Here is a 13,388-nt window from a genome sequence, read left to right on the forward strand (position 1 = left end):
AATTAAAAACTAAAACAATTGAATTGGAGTGAAAGGAAAAAAATAAAATAGTACTTAGTACTTACAATTAGTTGATCTTATTGTTAAATTGGAAAATGTTAATAATCCATGGTATTAGGATATGGTAATGCACTACACTATGTATTATAAATTAAATAAATTTCAAGTTAATGTTTATAATACATAGTGTAGTGCATTACCATATCCTAATACTATGGATTATTAACATTTTCCAATTTAACAATAAGATCAACTAATTGTAAGTACTAATTACTATTTTATTTTTTTCCTTTCACTCCAATTCAATTGTTTGCAAGGAAATATTACTTTTTATCTCATATAACGAACTCAAAAATAATTAAGAATATACATAACTAATAAATTAGAATTACAAAATTTGTTCTTTGTCTGGAAAGAATATTATAAAAACACATTTTTTATTGATAAAATCGTTTTTAGTGAAAAAGTGTTAGTGTATAATCAATCATACAGATAATTAATTCTGTTTTTTCTTACCCTGCTTTCAAACTTTCTAACTTCCTAACATTTCTAATATTTATCCACTCATTTATTTATATTATTTTTATTTTTATTATATTATCATATTTTTATAATGTTATCTCTTCCACAATTTTATTCATTTTATATAAAAATCCACAATTTTATACTTTTCTTAAATATATTGTTTGTTTAAATTTTATCAAGATCATGTTACTTGACAGATGTCCTAAAGATGTAATAAACCTAGTAGCAAAACGTTGACAGTAAATAAATAAAGAAATGGTTCTTTAAATTTTTTTCTATTACTTTTTGGATTCTTTGTTCGGAGCTCTACAATATATATATATATATATATATATATATATATATATATATATATATACATATATATATATATATATATATATATATATATATATGTTGAAAATGTTTAAATTTGATGTTGAAATGTATGATTGATTTCTTGGAGGGCGTAACATCAAGTAAAAAAAAAAAAAGTGAAGTAAAGATTTTTTTCAAAACATTCTTTATTTTTCCATACGTTTCGACGTAAAATTCTACGTCATCTTCAGTGGTTCTACAATTTAAAAAACAGAAAGTAACGTTACAATTTGAATATACATAAGCAATAGTAAAAAGAAAAGTTTTAACTAAAGAGAATAGCAAAAAACATTACTTACTTGAATTATTCATATTATCACTAACACATATTATTATAACTTGTAAAAATTAATAATTATAGACAAGCACTAACTGTCAGTAATTTTTTTTTTTTAACCCGGTGCCAATGACGCTGGGTCATAATGACCCGAGACGTTTTTTAACGAACATATATTTTGTTTACCCGGGTTATGTGGTTTAAGCGTTTGAGTAGCTGAAGCGATGCCTCCCCGCTACCCGCCCCGATGGTTCGCTCAGTGCGACGCCGCCCGCGCAACGAGCAACTCGTGCGTCAAGTCCAATCGGGTATGTTTGACCCAGCGTCATTGTAAATGTAATATTTTCGTGACATACTTTTATTTTCTATTTAGTGATTATAGTGACATATTATGTGACCAATTTAGAAATATATAGCGGAAAGCAGCCAAGTGGCCCATACTCACTCAGCAACAAACCTTTTGACGTTGTAAATCGCGTCGTCTTGCCCGTTTCTAAAAGCCATCGTAACATAACATTCGACAATTGGTTCACGAGTTATGAATTAGTATCTCACCTCCTAACGGAACATAAACTTACAGCAGTTGGAACCTTACGCAAAAACAAACGGCAGATTCCACCTCAATTCATTACAACACGTGGAAAATGTCCAGGATCATCTACCTTTGGACATCAAAAGGACATAACTCTAGTCTCCTACATTCCAAAGAAAAATAAAGTTGTCTTATTGATGTCCAGTCTACATCATGACGAAAAAATTGATGAGTCTACAGGTGACAAAAGGAAACCAGACATCATATCCTTTTACAATCACACCAAGAGTGGAGTGGATGTAGTGGACAATCTTTCTGCGTCATACAACGTGAGTAGAAACACAAAACGATGGCCATTGACTATCTTTTTTGCAATGCTAAATATATCGGAAATAAACGCAAACATAATATACCGGGCTAATAATGATGATACACGCATGAAAAGAAGACATTTCCTAAAAATCTGGGACTCGCCATGGTGCAGGAACATTTACAAGTGCGACGAGCTCGAGTGAATTTACCACGTCAACTGCGCAAAAGAATCGCACAATTCACAGGTGAAACCACAGATGAACCACCTCGAAAGATTCTAGGCGTTCGCAAGAGATGCCAAATATGTCCGTCCAAAAAAGATAAGAAGACAAGTCATACCTGTCATGAATGTCAAATTTATATATGCCCTGATCATTTTATTACCTACTGCAATAATTGTAGTAGTTCGATGTCAGTAAATGAGGAAATAGAAGACTGATTGGCATTTATAATTAAAAATAACTTAATTTGATCTCTTTTTTAGTATTATAAGATGTTTGTTACCAATGATTATTAACATTACTTAAACCAAAACTTATATTTAACATATGTTGTTTGTTCAAAGTTGATTTTGCATGTCTTGTTAAGTATGTCAATAAAAGTTTAATTATTATATATTAGTTTTATTTTATTTATTTTTATGCAGAAAATACCTTTATTTAGTAAACATTAATGCAATTTAGTAAAAGTATATATTTTTTATTATAAATCCTCAATAAAACGTCGGGTCAAAATGACCCAACGTCATCGTTCTTGCAATTTTTTTCGCGTCATTGGCGCCGGGTTAATAAAAAGAATAAAAGATAAAAAGTGATTAATAAATAAAATATTATACGTAATACACTTGCATCCGAGGCCAGTGCCAAACAGAATAATATGTTTGTAAGTGTCCGAGATGTGAAGTCAAAATTTTAGAAAAAACAAACACATGTGCTCGTTTTTGACCGAACGTCTTGGCGCGCTAAGCAAGTGTGCGTGATAGTGTTTTGCAACCGTGGTGTTAGGTATTCGATATGAATTGGGAAACATTATTTAGAACAAATTGGTAATTTTCGCAAATGAAGCTAGTGTCTGTGCGTTTATTTAAACAATTATTTCTATTCAAGAAAATATAGGCCGATTCTGAAAAGCGCCTTTGTGAGACTTTCGATTCGTGATGAAGAAACTTTGCGTCATAAAAATTGAAAGTATGGTTATTTAGTTTTAAATGTTCTGTGATCATTGTTTGCCCTTGATTTTTGTTTTTTGAATTATTATCGTGTTGTTTCAAACGTTTGAAAAGGTTCTGTCCTGCTTTGCCAATATAGGTGGAATCACAGTCATTGCAAGATATTTTATAGACCACATTGGATACTCGTTCTAAACTAGTGCGCGGTTTTAAATTTGAGAAGAGGGAGTTGAGAGTTAAATCGATGTTGCATACTAAACGGAGATTTGCGTTGTAAAAAAGTTTTTTCCACATCGGATAAAGTTCTTCGATGTAAGGAAGGCAAATGGTACCTTCAAAATTATTGTCTTTTGTGGAAATTAAACTTAGGTTGGGGTTAGTTATTTTGTTTTTTAAAAAAGTGAGTCTATTGTTTGTGACGGATTTTATAAGATGTGGGGGATAGGACTTTTGTGTAAGGGTTTTGAAAAATAAATCTAAATTTGAGGTCCAAAATTGTTCATTAGAAAGGAGAACAGCATGGTCTACAAGATTAATGATAGTACCTATTTTCATGTTAGAGGGGTGGTAAGAGTGAAAATTTAAGTACCTACCTGACCAAGTAGGTTTTTGGTACCAATTTTGACATCCAAGAAGCTGATAGAGTTATTTTGTTCTTTTTCAAAAGTGAACTGAATGTGTTTGTTAAACGAATTGAAAGAATGAAGCAATAAGTCAAAATTTTGGGGAGGTATACAAGTGATAATGTCATCAACATATCTGTAATAAAAATAAATGTCTATGTTGATGGAATTAAAGACTCTAGTTTCTAAATGTTGTAAAGATAATTCGGCTAGGGCAGGGGATATAGAAGAGCCCATGGGAGTGCCAAAAATTTGAAGATAAAAACGGTCATTAAATTCAAAATATGTGTTCGTGATTATGAATTTGATCGATTCTAAAAACCAATGTAATGAAAATGTAGTATGGTAAGAGATTTCATCCCATCTAGCTGTTATAGCATCTAACATTAATTGTAAGGGGACGTTGGTGAAAAGGGATCATTAAAATTCTAAGTCGCTTAGAAGCAGGTCTTTATAATATTAAAAACACAGACCTAAGAATGAATACAAAGGCTACCTTTTGCAAAAACTTTATTTCCGCTATTAAATCCTTTAACTCAAAGAAAAATATAGAGTACAAAGACATCCTGAGAGATATTAGAGATTGCAAAATCTTTTTAAAAAATAATCCTGATTTGTTAGTAACTAGAGCCGATAAAGGTAACGTCACAGTTATAGACACACATATTTGGAAAAAGTCTCAAGATTAGTATCCGATACCAATACTTACTCTCCAATTATTTCTGATCCGACAGAGCGCATTAACCGTTCTCTTCACAAATTAATCAACAACCTAGTGTCCCATAAACAAATTTCAAAAGACCTTTCATCCACTTTAAAAAATTTACATCCCTATAATCCCAAACTTTATGGCCTCCCTAAAATTCACAAAAAAGACGTTCCTTTCAGACCCATAGTCGCTGACATAAATTCTCCTCTGTCCAAATTCTCAAAATTTCTAAGTAATATACTCTCCATCATAACTGTCCAATCCCCTCATTTCATAAAAAATTCCTTTGAATTTGTAAATAAATTAAATAATATAGTCTTACCCCACGAAACTCTATTAGTGAGTCTAGATGTTGTTTCCCTTTTCACCAACGTCCCCTTACAATTAATGTTAGATGCTATAACAGCTAGATGGGATGAAATCTCTTACCATACTACATTTTCATTACATTGGTTTTTAGAATCGATCAAATTCATAATCACGAACACATATTTTGAATTCAATGACCGTTTTTATCTTCAAATTTTTGGCACTCCCATGGGCTCTTCTATATCCCCTGCCCTAGCCGAATTATTTTTACAACATTTAGAAACTAGAGTCTTTAATTCCATCAACATAGACATTTATTTTTATTACAGATATGTTGATGACATTATCACTTGTATACCTCCCCAAAATTTTGACTTATTGCTTCATTCTTTCAATTCGTTTAACAAACACATTCAGTTCACTTTTGAAAAAGAACAAAATAACTCTATCAGCTTCTTGGATGTCAAAATCATTGAAAGCACAGACAACCGCATTATCACTAACTGGTACCAAAAACCTACTTGGTCAGGTAGGTACTTAAATTTTCACTCTTACCACTCCTCTAACATGAAAATAGGTACTATCATTAATCTTGTAGACCATGCTATCCTCCTTTCTAACGAACAATTTTGGACCTCAAACTTAGATTTAATTTTCAAAACCCTTACACAAAATTCCTATCCCCCACATCTTATAAAATCCGTCACAAACAATAGACTCACTTTTTTAAAAAACAAAAAAACTAACCCCAACCTAAGTTTAATTTCCACAAAAGACAATAATTTTGAAGGTACCATTTGCCTTCCTTACATCAAAGAACTTTATCCGATATGGAAAAAACTTTTTTACAACGCAAATCTCCGTTTAGTATGCAACATCGATTTAACTCTCAACTCCCTCTTCTCAAATTTAAAACCGCGCACTAGTTTAGAACGAGTATCCAATGTGGTGGCGAAACAGGATAGAACCTTATCAAACGTTTGAAACAACACGATAATAATTCAAAAAACAAAAGTCAAGGGCAAACAATGATCACAGAACATTTAAAACTAAATAACCATACTTTCAATTTTTATGACGCAAAGATTCTTCATCACGAATCGAAAGTCTCACAAAGGCGCTTTTCAGAATCGGCTTATATTTTCTTGAATAGAAATAATTGTTAAAATAAACGCACAGACACTAGCTTCATTTGCGAAAATTACCAATTTGTTCTAAATAATGTTTCCCAATTCATATCGAATACCTAACACCACGGTTGCACAACACTATCACGCACACTTGCTTAGCGCGCCAAGACGTTCGGTCAAAAACCAGCACATGTGTTTGTTTTTTCTAAAATTTTGACTTCACATCTCGGACACTTACAAACATATAATTCTGTTTGCACTGGCCTCGGATGCAAGTGTATTACGTATAATATTTTATTTATTAATCACTTTTTATCTTTTATTCTTTTTATTAAAAAAAAGAAATTACTGACAGTTAGTGCTTGTCTATAATTATTAATTTTTACAAGTTATAATAATATGTGTTAGTGATAATATAAATAATTCAAGTAAGTAATGTTTTTTGCAATTCTCTTTAGTTAAAACTATTCTTTTTACTATTGCTTATGTATATTCAAATTGTAACGTTACTTTCTGTTTTTTAAATTGTAGAACCACTGAAGATGACGTAGAATTTTACGTCGAAACGTATGGAAAAATATAGATATTTTGAAAAAAATCTTTACTTTACTCTCTTTTTTTTTACTTGATGTTACGCCCTCCAAAAAATCAATCATACATATATATATATATATATATATATATATATATATATATATATATATATATATATATATATATATATATATATATACGAGGTGTGTTCAAAAAGTACCCGGAATTACTAATAATTAAATTTCGCGGGTCTGGAGTGTCTGATTGTCAAAATTTTTTTTTATTGTGTTGGTATACATGCCCCTAAAGTATGATGAAATTTTCAGCTATATTCACTGTTTACTTTGTCTGTGGTAGTCGCTAAGGTTCGACGTGTTTTTCTGAGCTCGGCGATTTTTACAATGGAAGAATTGAAAAGTCAAAGAATTTGTATTAAATTTTGCGTAAAAAATGAAATAAAGTGTTGCAAAGTGCAAAAATTCACCAGATATGGCTCCGTGTGACTTTTTCCTATTCCCAAAGTTGAAGAGACCCATGAAAGGACGGCGGTTTTCCTCGATTGAAGAAAATCGCTGAGAGTGCTCAAGGACATATCAAAAAGTGAATATCAAGGGTGCTTCGAAAATTGGAAAAAACGCTGGCATAAGTGTATTATATCTGGGGGGGGACTACTTTGAAGAGGACCACATTAATGTAGACGAATAAATAAATATTTTTTTGAAAAAACGAAAATTCCGGGTACTTTTTGAACAGACCTCGTATATATATATATATATATATATATATATATATAAGGAAAGTCCCCGAGTGCCGGACACCTACGGTTATCTATAAATAAATTAAAAAATATTTGACGAAATGTTCATTAAATTATGAGTTATATTAGATAACAAAGTTAGAAATCAAAATAAATTAACAAAAACGCAACCTTTACTAAAAATAATTAATATTATCAATCAAACTTTGGTAACAAAAAATATGATTTTAAAAGTGGCACCTAGTACCGGACATTTCAAAATAACCTGTATTGAGCACATGTGTAGCCACGGCTACACTTTGGAATGTCTGCACATGTGTGTTTGACGAATATTCTTAGATGTGGCAAACAAAAATCACTATTTATCAACCCTTTTGGCTGGGCTACACCGATGCTCTCAGACGGTGCTTTTATCATAAGATTTTTATTCTTTGACTAGAAAATACGAAAAATAGGGGTATGCAGTGACCGCACTCATACAGAACAAAATTAAATAATTAGAATAAATTACGTCAATTCTCACAAGAAATATTAATATGTCCGGCGCTAAGGAACGATTTAGTGTCCGGTGCTAAAGGAAAGACATGTTTGTTTATTTGGTGGTACCTACTAAAATTGCATAAAATATCTAATAATATTTTACCACTTTACGAATAACAATCAAGTACTACTGTTATTTTTAAATGCCCATGCCAATTAGCAAGATCAGAAAACCATTTAGGAGAAGTATTAAATAATACACCCTTACAGAAGAATTTTATATATGAGATATATGTGTGTGTATGTGTGTGTGTGTGTGTGTATATAGGGAAGCTAGCGGCTTGTTGTAACAGTTTTTAATGAAATTAATTTGTCATATAAACTCTACTAGCTACATTTTTACGAAAGAAATAACCAAATACATAAATGCAATGGATATATAAGCAAATCAAGTAGAAATAATTACATAACTTGACTGTTATTCATTATTTTACAATCAATAATTCCCTAGAAAAAGTGCGTTGTTACAAATATTCCATATTTGGGGCTACACGGGCAACAGTAATGATAAAAAAAGGACAATAATATCCAGGGGCGTAACGTGCCTTGGTGGGGCCCCATATCAAAATCGGTTTGGGCCCCCCCCTAAAGATTATTCATAATTTAAAGAAACATAAAAAGATTAATAAATTCATTTAATAAAATTAAAAGAACATTTATTTATCAAATTTTCAAATATACATCGAATATTATTCTTAATATTTTACAAATAACTAAAATTAAATATTCACTCTCTTTGCCTTTTTATCAGCAAACTGATTTATTAAGTCATTTATAGCTGATGATGTTTTTAGTTTTTCTAATGTTTCTGCCTCTATGGACAATAGAGACAGGGCTGATAGACGTTCCTGTTTTATTGATGTTCTGAGGTAATTTTTGATTAATTTTAATTTTGAAAAACTCCTTTCAGCAGTTGCGGTTGTAACTAGAAGGGTCAAGAATAAAATGCAAGCTGCTATTACATCCGGAAAACTGGATGCAATACTATTAAATTTTATTAATAATAATTCAGCGAGTTCCTTAATGGAATGAATATTTTCGATTTCTGATTTTAAGCATGCTTTTAGAGCTATCAATTGATCGCAAAGATTACCTGATAGATCTTTGCAGTATTTTGTCGTCAGTTTTCCGGAAGCAATTATTATTTCTTCATTTGAAGAAGACATGAGTTTTTCCGGTTGCAATATTCTGAACATACTATTTACGTCACAAAGGTTTTGAAACCTTTGTTTTGTTTGAGAAATTAAAATATATAAACAGCAATAGTACATGTTTACTTTAAAATATGATTCAGAGTCTAAAATTCTCTAGTCTTGTGATAACTCATTGTAGTGCCCAAAGCGTGAATAAGAATAAAGAACTTAATTTGTAAAGCAGAAATTATACAAAACACTGGTTTGATAAAAGTTTATTCATAAAGAAAGAATGATTTAATGATATTTGTAATTTTGTTGTTCGCTTTTTGAAGACTGCTGTGCGAGAGAGCTCTAAAGATTGTGTTTTCGATAAGGAAACCTCGGTCGAGTAGTCTTCTGTCGTCTTCGGGGATCCTCGTATAGATTCGGTCCATAGTGCATAGGCATAGTTGCATAGATGGGACCTGTGCATCTTATATGTTTAAGTCGAAGCTGCATCGGGGAAATTATGCATAACATCATCGAAAAATCGCTTTGTTATCTTCCGCCTCTTGTTTTTAAAAATTGTTTTTATATTCCAATTCTTTGCTAAATCCTTAGTATTCCTTAACAAAATAATGAATGAATTTTTATGCCTCAATTCGCGCAGACTCTTTAAAAGATTTCTTAATAGTATGCTAGTTTGTTGTAAGTCATTACTCACATCCTGTATAGCTTTCGAAATTGGATTAATAATTTGAAACAATAAAGAAAAAATGTTACGAGCACTAAAAAATCATAGCTTTCTAAAAGGTTAATTAAATTCTTACATTCTTCACGTTCATCTTTTTTTAGAAATTAAATTTAATTTATACAGAGTTTTTACTATTAATGAATAGTTTTTGCTTATTGCTAATAAGGAGTCGTTCCTTGAAGACCATCTGGTAGGGCATACCCTTTTAAGTGTTACTAAATATTCCTCGGAAGAATCTTGATTTAGCATTGACCAGCGTTGTATTAATATTTTTTCGATCTAACAAATTTTTGGCACTTTTTATATGACTTCATCTTTTTTTGTTTAATTTTTCATTTCATAGCTTCGCTGGCGTAATCTCTTTTCTTTTCACTCATTGTTTTCTTTAAATCACCACAAACACCTTTCTACAAATCACCACTAAACCAAAACACTAGTGGTTTGTATTGTAATACAAAATGATTCAGAATCAACTGAAATATGTAAATAACCCCCGCTGTCTTTCAATATATAAAACCTTCGACTAACTCTGGCAATTATCATATGATTGTATTTTTTCTAACGTCTTTAGTTCTGTACCAAATGTTGTACTTCTTGTCCATTTTGGGTCAGTTGTGAATAATATTACTTATTAAAAGAAATCCCTGCTGTTCGTTCGTCGCTTGTCAACATATCATTGTATTTTGGGTACGCATAACTGTACATTGTTTATTGATGGTTTTTCATTGATTATTGAGGGTTAAACGCGGAAACCCCGTAGGCCAAACATGGCAATAATCGATGTAGGTTGTTCCGACAATAAAAATAAATTAATATTTTGACTTTGTCGTTTGTGAAATTAATAAAAAGTTTTTCTCAATTTCTGTTAACGCTCGTTGGGCGCCCCCTGAGCCCGGGGGCCCCGTATCATTGATACGGCTGATACGGCGGTAGTTACGCCCCTGATAATATCTCTGTTAAATTACTCTTAACTCATTTTTAAGAAAACTGGCAACATACCAAATAATATTATATTTCAATGTTACAACTAACCCAGATATGTTACAACAAAACCCAGGTGTAATTTTTTACATTAATAAAATTAACTATTTAATTTAGCGTTTAAAACTGTAACACATTATCAAGGATTGATCATTTTAATACGAAATGAGATATATAAAGTTTAAAATTAGTCGATAATAAGTTAATAATAATGCAAACTGAAATCTTGTAATAAGACAATTTTATATTACATGTTATAAATGACGGAGCTCTAATCTTTCGTATACAACGTCGGTCTGCGGAACGGTTGCCTTAACAACATGATGCGAGAGGGTGAGATTTAAAAACCCATTCAAGACAAAGAAGTTTATTAATATTACTTAAGATCCTATTGAAAAAAAGCCGTGTGTACTTGTTCCTGTTAAAATAAGCTACTAGCTTCCCTACTTTAGATTTTTATGCAAAAGATTTATTTTGAAACATTGCAATAAATCTATTTTTTAAACCGCTAGGCGACTAAAGATGTTTGCATTTGCCTCTGTCTATTGCGCAATGGGCGCCTTCTCACTGCGGCAACCCCGCCGGCAGCAAGGCATCCAATTCGGTCTTGCGCAATGGTCATATGGTGGAGCTTTGCGGGCCCGCTTGTGAACGGCGGACAGTCGCCCAGTCGCACAGTCGCACAATTAGAGCAGAGCGCGCTCCGAGGACTCGCAACGAAACATTTTGCTTTTCACCATTCCGCGCTCGCAAACCGAACACGCAACATCGGTAGAGAACATTAATACACGCGCGACACACCAAATCTTGCAGAGAATATAAAACATCACTAAAAGCGAACGGTTCCAAACGAGATATATTCGCGGGTTAGTGGTAAAAAGACTGATATTTTACTCAAAAGTGGTAAATAAAATAAATCGATATCAAGATGACGAGTTTTGGGTCGACGCAGATTTGTGCCAGTTTGTTAGTTCTTGTAGTGATCGTACAACAAGGTATTTTTAAATTTAATTGTGCCATATGTGAAAAAGCTTAATATGTTTTCCGCAAAAATATTTGCATATATATCACTGTAGCTCACATTTAATTGTTATATATAAAACTCATGCACATCAAAATAAAATCTTAAATGATGTTTAGTCGAAAATAAAGATTGACCACATGAAGAGAAAATTGTAAATTTAAATAAGCACGCTATTTGCGACGAAACATTTCAACCTTTAAATAGTAGGTTTATTAATGACAATATCAATATTTATAATCTACTTCATAAACTTAACTGCATTAACAGTTTTACATTATATACCTAAAGTTTTTGAAGATTGACCTGAACGTAATAACATTCGCACTATTTTTAAATTTATAACTAAATTAAATTTTCGCATGCTATTTCCTGCTGAAATATAATGCCGCTTTTTGTGATTTGAACTAATTTTTCACGTATTATTAGTAAATTCAAATATTATAACTTAGTATAGCAATAGTCTCTACTAATAATACTACACTATATTTCTAATCTTCACCGCAAATATATTTAACGAAATAGGTTTTATTCGAATTAAAGCATCATAATATTAATGCAGATATTATGTATGTATGAGTTGCTATTTTATAGTGGCTATAATAGGTATAATCTAATATAGCAAACATTTAAAACTATAATTTTTTTATATTTCAAAAATGTTATTAACTTCCCGTAGGGTAAGTTTGTAATGGGCCGAAAATCGGAATTGAAAATTTTTACATTTCTCGACGTTTTGAAGGTTTCTGAACGTTTTGGCATACCTCAGAAAAAATGGATGTGTGTGTGTGTGTGTGTGTGTGTGTGTGTGTGTGTGTGTGTATGTATGTATGGATACAAATTTTCGTCCACGTTTTCGGGCGTACGGATCAACCGATTTGAATGGTTTAAAAAACATTCGATTCCTATTAATAAGGAGAAGAGCTGATTAGTTTTTGGCAAAGACAGGTCCAGCAGTTACGGAGATAAGGAGCAAAGAGTGCAGAAAATAGAAATCGAGTTTTTGAGAGAACGGAGCATCCGATTTGAATGATCTAAAAAACATTCCATTAGTAATGATTGGGAGAAAAGGTTATTAGTTTTTCGCAAAGGCAGGCCCAGCCATTTCGGAGATACAGAGCTAAATGTACAAAAATGGCAGTTTTTGAGAGAACTAAGCGTCCGATTCAATTGATTCAAAGAACTTTCTGCTTGTCTTAGCAAAATAATTAATTTTGGAAAAAAAAAAATTTAGTACCATTTTTTTTTTTTTTTTTTTTTTTTTTTTAATTTTTTGTATATCGAAAATAATTCAGATTTTATTTTTAATTCTGACTATAGTTCTAATATACTTTAAACAAATAATTTCAACTCTGCAATTCAGTTTATATAATTATTATAAATATTAGACAATAATACAATATTTATAATAATCTATTTGAAAACATTCAATATTCCTCGAACGTTTCGTTACGGTACGGGAAGTTCCAGCAATTTGCCTTAAGGCACGATGCCACCCACCCCACTAGTTTTATAATGTTTTTATATGATGAAGTGCAATTGCATATTATCATCATTTTGTTTGCCACTTCCTTCGATATATTACCAGAAATGAACATACTTGTTTCTATTTCTAAGATATAAAAATAGATAGATAGTAAGGCAGATTTTTTTTAATTGTGTAAAGTAATGACTTTTTTATATTCTCATACTATTTTATTTTCTTTGCTACAGTGTTCCGAGTTTGAAATATTTTTCATTTGTT

At 31.4% G+C, this 13,388-nt stretch overlaps 1 protein-coding gene and 1 pseudogene across 1 annotated transcript in view; both read left to right on the forward strand.

Moving 5' to 3' along the window:
- Window positions 1-1,406: 1,406 nt before the first annotated feature.
- On the forward strand, window positions 1,407-2,442 carry LOC113375776 (annotated as a pseudogene).
- Window positions 2,443-11,308: 8,866 nt separating this feature from the next.
- Window positions 11,309-13,388, forward strand: part of LOC113377575 — a 96,818-nt gene continuing 94,738 nt past the window's right edge. The window contains exon 1 of the mRNA XM_026617940.1: window positions 11,309-11,618. Coding sequence (XP_026473725.1) covers window positions 11,552-11,618 — 67 coding nt within the window. The 5' untranslated portion in view covers window positions 11,309-11,551. The remainder of the gene's footprint in view (window positions 11,619-13,388) is intronic.

Source organism: Ctenocephalides felis, unplaced genomic scaffold, assembly GCF_003426905.1.
Source record: "Ctenocephalides felis isolate EL2017-DRISC unplaced genomic scaffold, ASM342690v1 CF-g0.4_SCAFFOLD_01886, whole genome shotgun sequence".
Classification (NCBI taxonomy): Eukaryota; Metazoa; Arthropoda; class Insecta; order Siphonaptera; family Pulicidae; genus Ctenocephalides; species Ctenocephalides felis.